The sequence below is a fragment of the Phacochoerus africanus genome, chromosome 15 (assembly GCF_016906955.1).
Source record: "Phacochoerus africanus isolate WHEZ1 chromosome 15, ROS_Pafr_v1, whole genome shotgun sequence".
Classification (NCBI taxonomy): domain Eukaryota; kingdom Metazoa; phylum Chordata; class Mammalia; order Artiodactyla; family Suidae; genus Phacochoerus; species Phacochoerus africanus.
Genome location: NC_062558.1, coordinates 38848593 through 38863120, shown reverse-complemented (window position 1 = coordinate 38863120; position 14528 = coordinate 38848593). Strand labels below are relative to the sequence as shown.

Genomic DNA, 14528 nt, shown 5'->3' with positions numbered 1-14528 from the left:
CTCGTTAAGCTTTCCTGTTTCAGAGAAGAGCCGTGAAACCCAAAAGGAAGGTCTCGCCAGTTGGTCAACTGACAAGCCGTTGATCAAAGCCATGTCAGAAACTTACTAGTCAGAAAGACGAGGTAACTCCAGGGCACATGCTTGGAGAAGAAGTTCCCACCTGGAAGAGAGGCGGCAGTTCAAGAGATAGGCCAGGTGTCTGTCCCCACAGGATAGGCCAGTGCCCCGGCCAGGCTCACCTTTCATCATGAAGGTCTCCACGAGGATCCAAACCCCATTGACTGCCACCACCAAGTCTGCAACAGACAGACCCATTATAGACAGAGAACGCACAGGTGGTGTGGAAAACTACAGGTCACAGCTGCAGCCCTTGGTTTCTAAGCAACTCTGAGATACACAGACAGCAGGGCTGCTCCATATGCCCCCATAATAGGTTAACTTCTTGCTTAATGCTTTTGCCATAAGCCAAATCGATCAGTGGTTTCGCTTAGAAAACAAACAGCTAGATATCTAAGAACACTCTGTATGTCACTGGAGGGATACCAGTAAAGATGTTTAGGTAAAACCTACCGATTATTCCAAGTTGATGTAAAAGATGAATGATATGTGAAGGGCTTGAGTATTGGAAATGTTTGTTTTTCCCTAGGCACATCTGATTTTTAAATAACTGCAGGAAGTAGTTACCAAAATTGCATGTGCATTTGGCCTTTCACCCAGCAGTCCCAATTTTAGGGATCCATCCCAATGAGATATTAGGAAAAGCACAAAACAATGTATACTGAAAGCTATTCACTGAAGAAATATCTGTGACAGCAAAAAAACTAGAAAGCAACCTAAATAATCAACAGGGGACTAGATGACTAAACTAGGATACGTTCATGCAATGGTGAACTGTCAACTATAAAAAGTAATGAACATCTCTAGATGTTTAAATGGTGTGGTCTCTAGGATGTACTGTTAACTAAAAAAAAGCAAGGTTGAAACAGTGTGTAAATTATGCTAGGTTATTTAAGACAGGGAAATGTGGGAGTTCCCGTTGTGGCGCAGTGGTTAACAAATCCGACTAGGAACCATGAGGTTGCGGGTTCGGTCCCTGCCCTTGCTCAGTGGGTTAACGATCCGGCGTTGCCGTGAGCTGTGGTGTAGGTTGCAGACGCGGCTCGGATCCCGAGTTGCTGTGGCTCTGGTGTAGGCCGGTGGCTACAGCTCCGATTCAACCCCTAGCCTGGGAACCTCCATATGCCATGGGAGCGACCCAAGAAATAGCAACAACAACAACAACAATAACAACAACAAAAAGACAAAAAAAAAAAAAGACAGGGAAATGTGCACATGTGCCTTTACTAATAGTTTTTTTTAAATGAAGGGTAGGAGTTCCTGTTTTGGCTCAGTGGAAACAAACCCAACTAATATCCATGAGGACACAGGTTTGATCCCTGGCCTTGCTCAGTGGGTTAAGGATCTGGTGTTGCTGTGGCTGTGGTGTAGGTTGAAGCTGCAGCTCTAATTCAACCCCGAGCCTGGGAACTTCCATGTGTCGCAGGTGCAGCACTAAAAAAAATTTAAAGATGGAGAAATTTAAAAATTAAAAAAAATAAAAATGAAGGATAAACCATGATAAAAATTACCTATTTGGGGAAGGGACAGGATGAAATGAGACTTCCTTGAATTTACTTTGTTTTGTAGACCTGACTTGGAATTGTGTGTGTGTATATACAATAACATAATTATAAAGCAAAATTAAATGTAAAGAGCAATTCCTAAAAATAATTCTGGAGAAATAAAGAAATGTGTTATTTCATGACATATCCCCATGGACAAAAATGATTCCAGATGACCTTAAAACATAGTCATCTGACATTATCAATGAAGTGGTATTTTAGCATTTTTCTTGTTAGGGTTGTATTGGTATTGTTTTTTGGAGACTGTTATGTGTGAACTGTGAGAAAAAGCAAGTGAGTGATTGTGTCAGTGTTGTTGGAAACCAGGATTTTAAGACCAGGACTCTACATGTGAAAGAATGATGAAGTTAGGTAAAAAACCCTATAGTCTGGAATTTGAATTAAGAATTTCAGAATAAAGAATAAACCTACCTAAGGAGGCAAAAGACCTGTATTCTGAAAACTATAAGATGCTAATGAAAGAAACTGAAGATGACACAGATGGGAAGATATACCGTGTTCTTGGACTGGAAGAATCAATACTGTCAAAATGACTATACTACCCAAGGCAATCTAGATTCCAGAGCAATCCCCATCAAATTACAACCCAAGGCAATCTACAGATTCAGTGCAATCCCTATCAAATTACCAATGGCATTTTTCACAGAACTAAAACAAAAATTTTTTTAAATTGTAAGGAAACTCAAAAGACCCTGAAAAGCCAAAGCAATCCTGAGAAAGAAAAACAGAACTGCAGGAATCAGGCTCCCTGACTTCAGACTATACTACAAAGCCACAGTCATCAAAACAGTATGGTATTGACACAAAAACAGACATAAAAATCAATGGAACAGGACAGAAAGCCCAGAGATAAACCCACGCACCTTTGGCCAATTAATCCATGACAAAGGAGGCAAAATTACCAGTCAAGACAGGGAAGCAACCTAAATGTCCATCAACAGAGAAATGGATTAAAAAGATGTGGTACCGGAGTTCCCATCATGGAGCAGTGGTTAATGAATCCAACTAGGAACCATGAGGTTTCGGGTTCGATCCCTGGCCTTGCTCAGTGGGTTAAGGATCTGGTGTTGCCATGAGCTGTGGTGTGGGTCGCAGACACGGCCTGGATCCCTCGTTGCTGTGGCTGTGGCGTAGGCCGGCAGCTACAGCTCCGATTAGACCCCTAGCCTGGAAACCTCCATATGCTGCAGGAGTGACTCAAGAAAAGGCAAAAAGACAAAAAAAATTTAAAAAATAAAAAAATAAAAAATAAATAAAATAAAATAAAAAGATGTGGTACATACATACAATGGAATATTACTCAGCCATAAAAAGGAATGAAATAATGCCATCTGCAGCAATATGGATGGACTAGAGATTATCATATTAAGTGAAGTCAGTCAGAGAAAGACAAACATCCTATGATATCACTATGTGGAATCTAATAAAAAATGATACAAATCAACTTATTTACGAAACAGAAAGAGACTCACAGATTTCAAAATCAAACTTATGGTTACCAAAAGGGAAAGGCTGGGAGAGGGAATACATTAGGAGTTTGGGATTAATATATACACAATACTATATATAAAACAGTTAACCAATAGGGACTAACTGTATAGTACAGGGGACTCTACTCAATATTCTGTAATAATTTTGACCTATATGGGAAAAGAACCTGAAAGAGAACTGATTGATTTATGTATAACTGATTCACTCTGCTATATACCTGAAATTAACAAAACACCATAAATCAACTATACTCAATAAATTTTTTTTTAATTAAAAAAAATAAAGCTTTTAGAGTTACCATTGTAGCTCAGTGGAAACAAATCTGACTAGTATCCATGAGGACACAGGTTTGACTCCTGGCCTCGCTCAGTGGGTTAAGGATCTGGCGTTGCCATGAGCTGTGGTGTAGGTCACAGACATGGCTTGGATCTGGTGTTGCTGTGGCTGTGGCATAGGCCAGCAGCTATCCCTCCAATTCGTCCCTTAGCCTGGGAATTTCCATATGCTGTGGGTGTGGTCCTAAAAACAGACAAAAAAATAAATCAATAAAAATAAAATAAGGCCATCAACTGACTTCTAACTGGAAGAATAAAATATTAATCACATTCTTTTTCTCTGCATGCAATATTAAAAAGAATCATTAAATCTTTTTGAAATAAAAGGAAAGAGAGAATCCTTTGGGAAAATGGAAGGAGAGGATGGGATTAAGATGGCAGAGTAGAACTAGAACTAACTTTCTCATAAAAGCAACAAAATTACAACTACCTGCTGAACAACCTTCAACAAAATAGACTGGGAACAATCAAAAAAGATATCCTACTCCATAAGACAAAGAGGAGGCCACACTGAGACAGTAGGAGGGGTGATTACACAATATAAGCAAACACATAACTGCTGGGTGGGGGGCCCACAGACTGAAAAGTAACTATATTGCAGAGGCTCACTGATGTGAGTGAGATTTCTGAGCCCCACGTTAGGTCCCCATGCTTGGGGATTTGGCACTGGAATGAGGAGGCCCCAGAGCATTTGGCGTTGAGGGCTAGTGGGGCTTGTGTGCAGGAGCTCCATGGGACTGGGGAAATGGAGACTCCACTCTTGAAAGGTGCACGCATACTTTCATGGGCACTCATCCCAGGACAAAGCAGAGACTCATTAGGAATCTGGGTCAGACCTGCCTGTGGTTCTTGGAGGACCTCCTGGGAAAACAGAGGGTGACTGTGGCTCACTGTTGGAGAATGACATTGGAAGCAAAGGTCTTGGGAATAATCATCAGTGGGAACTCCTCTAGAGGTGGTCATTTTGGGAAAATCTGGCCCCACCCATCAATGCTGAGAAGCCCCAGGTCAAACAACAAACTGGGTGGGAACACAGCCCCACTCATCAGCAAACAGGCAGAAGACCCCCCCAGACACACAGGCACCTTTAATCACACCCAGAGACAAAGCCCCATCCACCAGAGGGATAAGAATCATCTCCACCTACCAGTGGGCAGGCACCAGTCGCTGCCATCAGGAAGCCTACAGCAAGCCCCTGTAACAACTTCAGCCAGAAAGAGGGCAGACAACGGAAGCAAGAGAGGCTGCAAACCCTACTGTCTGCAAAAGAGACCACACCAAAAATCTATACAAAATGAAAAGGCAGGGAAGTATGACTCTGATGAGGAGAACAAGAAAAAAAAAAAAAAAAACACAGAAAAAAGCTAAGTGATCTGGAGATTACCAACCTCCATGAAAAAGACTTTAGACTAATGATAGTAAAGATATTCAAGATCTTAGAAATAAACTGAAGGCAAAGATTGATAAAAGAAACACTGAGCAAAGAAATAGAAGATTTAGGGATTAAGCAAGCAGAGATGCAAAAAACAAACAAACAAACAAAAAAAAACAATTGAAATAAAAAAAATCCACTAGAAGCAACCAACAGCAGAATACAGGAGGCAGAATAATGAATAAGCCAGGTGGAAGGCAGACTAGAAGAAATCACTGACACAGAACAAAAAAGAGAAAGACTGAAAATAAATGAAGACAGTCTCAGAGAAATCTGGGACAACATTAAATGCACCAACATCCCAGAAGGAGAAGAGAAAAAGGGCCAGAGAAAATATTTGAAGAAATAATAGCCAAAAACTTGCCCAACATGGGAAAGGAATCATTCATTCAAATCAGGAAGCAAAACACATACCATATAAAATAACCCGAGGAACACCCCAAGACACATATTAATCAAACTGACCAAAATTAAAGACAAAGAAAAAACACTGAAAGCAGCTAGGGAAAAGAAACAAATAACATACAAGGGAACCTCAAAAAGGTTATTGGCAGATTTTTCAGCAGAAACTCTGCAGGATAGAAGGGAGTGGCATGACATATTTAAAGTGATGAAAGGAAAAAACCTCCAACTAAAATTACTCCACCCAGTAGGGCTCTCATTCAGATTTGAAGAAGTCAAAAGCTTTACAAACAAGCAAAAGCTAAGAAATTCAGCACCACTAAACCAGCTTTACAACAAATACTAAAGGAATTTCTCTAGGTGGAAAAGAAAAAGCTACAACTAGAACAAAAACATTACAAATGACAAGGCTCACCAGTAACGGCATACATATAGTAAAGGTAGGAAATCATCCACACCCAAATATGCTACCAAAATCAGAAATCGTGAGAAGAGGAGGGTACAAATGCAAGATACTGGAGATGCACTTGCAATTAAGAGACCAACAACATAAAACAACCTTGTATAGATATAGACCACTATATCAAATCTTCATGGTAACTGCAAACCAAAAATCTATGATACACACATAAATAAAAAAAAGCAATCCAAACACAACACTAAAGACAGTCATCAAACCAGAAGAGAACGAGAGAAGCAGCGAAGACAAAGGACCAACAAAAACAAATCCAAAACTGTTAACAAAATGGCAATAAGAACATACATATCAATAATTACTTAAATGTAAATAGACTCAATGCCCCAACCAAGAGACACAGACTAGCTGAATGCATACAAAAACAAGACCCAGGAGTTCCCATAGTGGCGCAGTGGTTAACAAATCCAACTAGTAACCATGAGGTTGCAGGTTCGATCCCTGCCCTTGCTTAGTGGGTCAAGGTTCCGGGGTTGCCGTGAGCTGTGGTGTAGGTCGCAGACGCTGCTTGGATCCCACTTTGCTGTGGCTCTGGCATAGGCCAGAGGCTACAGCTCTGATTCGACCCCTAGCCTGGGAACCTCCATATGCCACAGGAGCGGCCCTAGAAAAGGCAAAAAGACAAAAAAAAAAGCAAAAAAACAAGACATATATATATATATATATATATATATATATATATATATATATATATACACACATACAGACACTGTCTTCAAGAGGCCAAATTCAGTTCTAGGGACACATACAAATTGAAAGTGAGAAGACGAAAGAAAATATTCAATGTAAACGGGAATCCAAAGAAAGCTGGAGTAGTAATACTCATATCAGACAAAATTGACCTTAAAGAATATTATAAGAGACAAAGAAGGACATTACATTATGATCCAAGGCTCAATCCAAGAAGATGTAACAATTGTAAATACATATGCACCCAACATAGGATCACCTCAATATATAAGGCAACTAACTGCTAATAACCTTAAAAGGAAAAACTGACAATAACACATAATAGCGGGGGACTTTAACCCACCACTTATAGCAATGGACAGATCATCCAGACAGAAAAATCAACAAGGAAACACAGGCCCTAAATGATGCCTTTGACCAAATGGACTTAATAGATATTTATAGAACATTCCATCCCAAAGCAGCAGAATACATTCTTCTCAGGTGCACAGGGAACATTCTCTAGGATTGATCACATTCTGGGCTACAAATCAAACCTCAATACACATACACAAAAATAAACTCAAAATCGATAAAGACCTAAATATAAGGCCAGATACCATAAAACTCTTAGTGGGAAAACATAGGCCAAACACTCCCGGACATAAATCACAGTAATACCTTCTCAGATCCACCTCCTAGAGTAATGACAACAGAAACAAAAATAAACAAATGGGACCTAATTGAACTTAAACGTTTGTGCAAAGCAAAGGAAACCCTAAACAAAATGAAAAGAAACCCACAGAATGGAAGAAAATATTTGCAAATGAAGGCACTGACAAGGGATTAATCTCCAAAATATATAAACACCTCCTACAACTCAATACCAAAGAAACAACTCCATCAAAAAATGGGCAGAAGATCCTAACAGACAAGTCTCCAAAGAAGACATACAGATGGCCAAAAAACACATGAATAGATGTTCAACATCACTAATTATTAGAAATATGCAAATTAAAACTACTATGAGGTACCACCTTACACCAGCCAGAATGCCCATCATTAAAAAGTCTATAAACAATAAATGCTGGAGAGAATGTGGAGAAAAGGGTACCCTCTTACACTGTTGGTGGGAATGTAAATTGGTACAGCTGCTATGGAAAACAGTATGGAGGTTCCTCAAAAAAACAAAAATAGAATTACCATATGATCCAGCAATCCCACTCCTGGACATCTATCCAGAGAAAGCCATGACTCGAAAAAATTCACATATCCAATGTTCACTGCAACACTATATACAACAACCAAGACATAGAAACCACCTAAATGTCCACTGACAGAGGAGTGGATAAAGAAGATGTGGTACATATACACAATGGAATATTACTCAGCCATAAAAAGGAATGAAATAATGGAATTTGCAGCAATATGGATGGACCTAGAAATTATCATGCTAAGTGGTTAGTCAGACAGTGAGACACAAACATCATATGCTATTACTTACACGTGGAATCTAAAAAAAGGATTCAATGAACTTCTTTGTAGAACAGAAACTGACTCACAGACTTTGAAAAACTTATGGTTACCAGAGAAGACAGGTTTGAGGGGGGGATGGGCTGGGGGTTGGGGATGGAAATGTTGTAAAATTGGGTTGTGATGATGGTTGTACAACTCTACATGTAATAAAATTCTTTGCATTTATAAAAAACATCAGGATAAACTCACAATATAGCTTATGTATTAGAAAAAAATAAAAATAAAAATCCTACCTCTTTCCATGGAAAGCCCTGGAAACAATAACCAACTCCAAACAACGAGCACCTCTAGCATCTCAGACTGTGGTCTCTAAACACAATTTCCCACTAAAGGGAACCACAGATCCTTAGAAAGAGTGAATCCAATCAAGCCTCAAGATTAGCAGAAATTTCTGCATCTGCTGTCCAGGTGGTCACCATTAGCCACATGTGGTAACTGAGTTCTTGAACTGCAGCTACTATGACGGGAACTAAATTTTTAATTTTAGTTAGCTTCAATTTAAACACTTGTGGCTAGAGGCTGCCACACTGGACAACACAGCTCTAGCTATAACTATCAAGTTACAGGAAATGAGCAACAAAGGAACTTGCAAAATGAAGACTGAAGGCCAAACAATCCTGTTCCTTTGACTAAACATTACAAATGGGAAGAAAATGGATGAGTAGTTCCAGTCATGGCTCAGTGGAAACGAATCCGACTAGGAACCATGAGGTTGCAGGTTCGATTCCTGGTCTCGCTCAGAGGGTTAAGGATCTGGTGTTGCCGTGAGCTATGGTGTAGGTTGCAGACGCAGCTTGGATCTGGCACTGCTGTGGCTGTGGTGTAGGCTGGTGGCTACAGCTCCGATTAGACCCCTAGCCTGGGAACCTCCATATGCTGCAGGGGTGGTCCTAAAAAGACAAAAGACAAAAAAAAAAGAAAAGAAAGAAAAGAAAATGGATGGGGGAGAAACCTATGGATTGAAACAGGCTAAAGTGACATATCAACCAACTGTAGTTTGTGGCTCTGGAATCTGCTTCCAAAAATTCCAGGTCTAGAGTGGAGGTAATAAGCTGGAGTGAGGGGACAGATGGACAAGAAAGACAGGCCATGAGATGGTAATTGTTGAAGCTGGGTGATGGGTATGTGGATGCTCATTACACTCCCTCTACTTTTCTACATGTCTGGAGTGACTGCAGGACTTAGCCCTTGCCTCTCTGTACCTTCTGAAGCAGTAAGACTCAGGAGGAAAGGGACCTAAAGCTGTGATATTTCACACTTACACATGAAATACTGGAAGGCCTTGGACTTCACAAGGATGTTAATTCCTATGTGAAGAGAAGAAATGTTAATAGCAATGTTCATATACAAATATATGTTCCCCTACCACGAACGTCACACATGTAAGCAACCAGGATGTTTATACCGGGTGGTAAAGGGAAAAGGCCTGCTCACAGAGGGACACCCACACTTATGTCCAGACCCGGAGACAAGACTGCACTGCCAACAGGCACTCTGGAAAGAGCCTGGGCAACCGGAGCCGGGACAGAGCCGAGCAGAACAAAGCTCTGCTGGCCATTGCTCCTGGCTTAGACCCAGCACTGTTTATTCATCCATTTGAATAACTATCATCCCAATAGGATGGAAAATTTGCTAAAAGAACATGGAGTAACATCAGCTGCATTCAAAGCCCCAGCTGTGGGAGAAATCACAAAATAGGCTATACCATCTGAACTCTTGTTGACAACGGCCTGGACCCCTGTGAGCAAGCCATACCCACTGAGGAACTCCAAAACTGGCATTAAACTCAGGGAAAACTATTAGGTAAATAACATAGAGTGCTCCACTCTTTAAAATGTTGAATTTTATATGACGCAAGTATCACGTAAGGGATCGGGTACACTAGCTACATCCTGCTGCAGAAGGAAGGTCAAAATCCATTATTAGGTAAAAAGGCAGGTTTCAGAACAGAACATATAATGTAATCCCCACTGCTGTTTTTATTTTTATGGGGGGTTTTTTGGGCTACATCCATGGCATGTGGAAGTTCCTGGGCCAGGGATCAAACCAGTGCCGCATTTGCGACCTGCGCCGCAGCTGCCACAATGCCAGATCTTTAATCTGGTGCGCCACAGGGGAACTTCCTCCCCACTACTGTTTTTAAAATGCATAGAAAAATAACCAGCAATAGAAGGAAACACATCAGAAAATGAACAGTGGTCACCTCTGCATGGGAGGCTTATTTTCTTCTAATTATCTGATTTTGTATCTGTTTTCGTCACTGAATAAATATTCCACAATTTCGGGGCGGGGGGTGGTGGTGGTGGTGGTTTTTAATGTTGCTGATTTCCTTCCTAGTCCAACACTATTTCCCTGCCAGAGTCATCACACTCTCTTGCACACACACAGACATTTAGGCCTACACACACACCCCTCTGGACACGCCCTTTAAATGCCCATCTGTGGTCTTGGGAAACCTCCGTTCGTCCCCAGCTGCCAAGACACCACATTCAGGTCAACCTTACCTTTGAAGATGAGGAATGCTGTCCTGGGAAGCTCATCAAACCAGTGCTCTCTATTTCTCTTTGCCTGGCCAAGGAACGGGGCCATGGGAGAGAGGGCGTTAGGACCAGTGACCAGAACCCAGCCCTAGGGGCTAGGATGCCGCCTTCCTTTCCTGCTCTCCCAGCTAACTCGAGAAACAATGAAAACACTCAGAGATCTACAGAACAACAAAGCCAGCCAACGTCTGCTGAACTTTTCCACATGCCACGCACAGGTGTTATTTTTATATAATCCTGAAAGTAGCTCAGCAGGGAGGGATTCTCGTTATCATACACTTCCCAGGTGAGACAAGCCTTGAAAAGGTCCCATAGCAAGCCTGATGTCACAGGGTGACTAATGGGGTCTGAGAGTCTGTGCTCTTTTTTTTTTCTTTTTATGGCCACACCTGCAGCATATAGAAGTTCCCTGACTAGGGGTTGAATAGGAGCTGCAGCTGCTGGCTACACCACAGCCATGGCAACACCAAACCCAAGCCGCACCTGTGACCTACGCTGCAACATGCAGCAATGCTGGATCCCCAACCCCCTGAGTGAGGCCAGGGATCGAACCCACATCCTCATAGAGACAATGTCAGGTCCTTAACCCACTGAGCCACAACAGGAAGTCTTGACATTCAGTGCTCTTAACCAGGACACCACATTGCAGACAGATAGGGAGATGCAGGGCCAGGGGCCACCTGTTATTCCTACAGTGCGTGGCTCCCAGCAGAGAGCTAAGCCGCCCCAGGAGGAAAAGAGCTGGATGGCCAGGTGCCTCCCGGTTTCATCTCCCTCCTGTGGAGCCATCTGCCTGGTCCCTTCCTGGTCTCACAAGAGCACCTACCTTCCACTTCAAGGCAGCCACTTCATAGATGTCATAAAAGTCCTTCAGGCTGTCAAATGCAACATGAAAAGACAAAAAGAAAAAGAAAAAAAAATCGGAACACAGTCCTGATTTCAATCCTCTCCCTCGCCTGCCTATGGTCACCTTTGGGGGCATAGGGTGGGAGGGGAGGAGGCGACATCTGGGCGTCCGAGCACATCAGGGCCTGGGGGACCCGTACCTTAAGGCATATGATCTCTTTCCTCCAAGTATTACAGATACTTAATCCACTCAGTCTACACTGACTACTGCCAGCTTCCACCCCCCAGGGAGGTGGCCCCTGGATGAGCACCATTCTCCGGCAAACAGGGACTGATTCTCCATTAGCAGAGGACTTAATAGAACAACTGAGAGCTAGAGCTCAGCCCAAACAGAGGAGCTCACTCACTCTTGTCTCTACAGCAGGTCTGCTGCTTCTCAAATTGGAAAGAAAGCTTTTGATCATCAGCAGTCAGAAGACCAAGACTGCCCATGGAGAGCTCAGGGCCCATTTGTTTGTTTTGTTTTCTGGCCATGCCCTTGGTATGTGGAAATTCCCAGGCCAGGGATCAAACCTGTGCCACAGCAGCAACCCAAGCCACTGCAGTGACAATGCTGGATCCTTAACCTGCTGAGCCACAGGAGAATTCCTCAGGGCTGGTTCTTCAAGACTGTGACAGGACTGTGTGTGTGTGAGAGAGAGAGAAAGAGAAGGAGAGAGAGGGAGGGAGAGAGAGGGAGGGAGGGAGGGGGAGGAGAGGGAGAGGGAGAGGGAGAGAGAGAGAGAGAGGGAGAGGGGGAGAGAGAGAGAGAGAGAGAGAGAGAGAGAGAGAGAGAGAGAGAGAGAGAGAGAGAGAGATTCATGCTGCTCTGTGGATCTGCTCACCTGCAACTACCCCACTTCACTCATGGGTCAAGGGTGAGTAGTGGGCAAGTCTATTCCAAAGGAAACCAACATGTCCCCCTTTTTGTCGCTAGTTTACACTGGATTTAGGTTGGCCTTTTGTCATTGGTAAAAAGAATCTTGAGAAATAGAGCCTATATGTGTAAGAATCTCTATGAAGAAAACTAAAGCCTCTGAGGGCCTCCCCCCGGCTCTCTGGCCCAGCTGGCTCCTGTGAACGCCGTGTCTGGCCATACTCACCTGAGCAGAGGCCTGTTGCTCTGATTCAGGGCCTTGAAAGTGAGATAGCGCTCCCCGGCGCTCATCCGGGGCTTGTAGAAGCGCATCAGGCCTTCAAACTGCCTGTAGGAGATGCCGGCGGGCCTCTGGGGGGAGAGGGAGGACGGCCACATGGAACACAGGACAATGCAAGGCTCCAACCACTGCTTCCCTTGACAGCAGCCACACCCGATGCCCAGCTTCACATGGGACCCCAGAGTGCCCTGTTCTTTCTTTTTTTTTTTTTGTCTTTTGTTGTTGTTGCTATTTCTTGGGCCGCTCCCGCGGCATATGGAGGTTCCCAGGCTAGGGGTTGAATTGGAGCTGTAGTCTCCAGCCTACGCCAGAGCCACAGCAACGCTGGATCCGAGCCGCGTCTGCAACCTACACCACAGCTCACGGCAACGCCGGATCGTTAACCCACTGAGCAAGGCCAGGGACCGAACCCGCAACCTCATGGTTCCTAGTCGGATTCGTTAACCACTGCGCCACGACAGGAACTCCCCCTGTTCTTTCTTGTTCTCCCAAGGGCAGGACTCCTGGTTTCTGAAGCTGCTGACCCTCCCACACTTAGAGAATACAGGAGGCAAGGGCAGGTGACCAACCAGGGACCAAACCCCCTCCCCCTTCCCTGGTCCACACCCTAACCCCCTACCCGATGGCTGACGAGCAGGCGGTAGGCATGCTGGATGGCAGTTCGTTTGTGCAGCAGCAAAGACTTGAACTTGCGTTTCTCAATGTCATTGAAGGTGTCGAATACCACGGCCAGGAGCTGTGAGGCAAGAGCAGAGACTTGGCTCCTGTGCATGGCGGCAGAGCCTGAAGGAGCCAGGGATCTGGCCCCCTGCCTCTAGGAGGCACTCTTCTTCTGCCCAGAAAGGCGGTTGTTGAGAAGAGCCTCTGGCCTGCCCCAGGGAGGGCAGGATGTCATCTCCAAACCTCAGCAGAGGAAGATCATTCACTGCCACTTGTAAATTTCCCCTCTAGGGATTCGTGAGGACATGGCTATTGCATTCTCCCCAGGTTTTTCTTCTCTCTGCCTACAGCTCGTCCCTGGCCAGGCAGGGACCAGAGGCAGTGAGGGGGACACACCAGGTTCTTTGCCCACTTCAGCTCCTTGCGATGGCGGGGGAGGCCGTGTGTCCATCCTGTGCTCTCCCAATGTCAGAGCAGGAAGGAACTCTCCTTGCCGGACGCTTCCTCCCCTGACCCCTTGTTCCCTTTCCTGCTGGGTCTGTGAGGCCCCAGGAATCAGAGTCATGAAGGTGGCCAGCACACAAGGGCTCAAGGTTCTGGAAATGAGTGAGTACGTGAATAACACAGTCTGTGTTATTCAGAGGGTGACAGGAGGGCAGGAGCAGAATTAGAAAGACTTTTTGGAAACACTTTTTCTTTCAAAAATATTTTGAGGGGAACTCTTTCCATCCCTTCAAACTAGTCCCCCATACTTCCCTTTAAATCAAGGGAGAATCAGCACATCTATTACTATAAAGGGTCAGAAAGCAAACATTTTAGACTCTGCAGACCAGATGGTCTCTGTGGAAACCATTCAGCTATAATATGAAAGCCGCCGTAGACAATATGTAAATGAACGGGAGTGGCCATGTACCAATAAAACTTTATTGACAAAAACAGGTGGTGGGCTGGGATTTGGCCTCAGTTGCTGACCCATACCCTAGAGTCTCTCAGCCCTAAATATCTTACAAGCTAAAGCAATTACACATAACACTATTTTTATGATTCTGAACTAATAATAGAATAAAAGAACTGTAAGATGTATGAAGAGATATCCAACATACTTATTTTGGGTTTTGAGGAATTAAAAGAAAATATTTTCCTTCTTTAAGACATCACATTTTCAGATTTCACAAGTCTACCCCAGAGAAAGTGTTTTCTATTTTTATACTGGGCCTGACGGTGGTCACTGGCGTGAGAATGAATGCATGCTCTTCCGAAGTAT

General features: G+C 43.7%; 1 protein-coding gene across 1 annotated transcript in view; it reads right to left on the bottom strand.

Moving 5' to 3' along the window:
• TPCN1 (two pore segment channel 1) overlaps positions 1-14528 on the bottom strand; it is a 75696-nt gene that overhangs the window by 13087 nt on the left and 48081 nt on the right. The window contains exons 11-17 of the mRNA XM_047761811.1: positions 13224-13340; positions 12551-12675; positions 11389-11437; positions 10527-10590; positions 9285-9329; positions 240-296; positions 107-160 (exon numbers count right to left, since the gene is read on the bottom strand). Of these exons, the coding sequence (XP_047617767.1) occupies positions 107-160; positions 240-296; positions 9285-9329; positions 10527-10590; positions 11389-11437; positions 12551-12675; positions 13224-13340 (511 nt within the window). The remainder of the gene's footprint in view (positions 1-106; positions 161-239; positions 297-9284; positions 9330-10526; positions 10591-11388; positions 11438-12550; positions 12676-13223; positions 13341-14528) is intronic.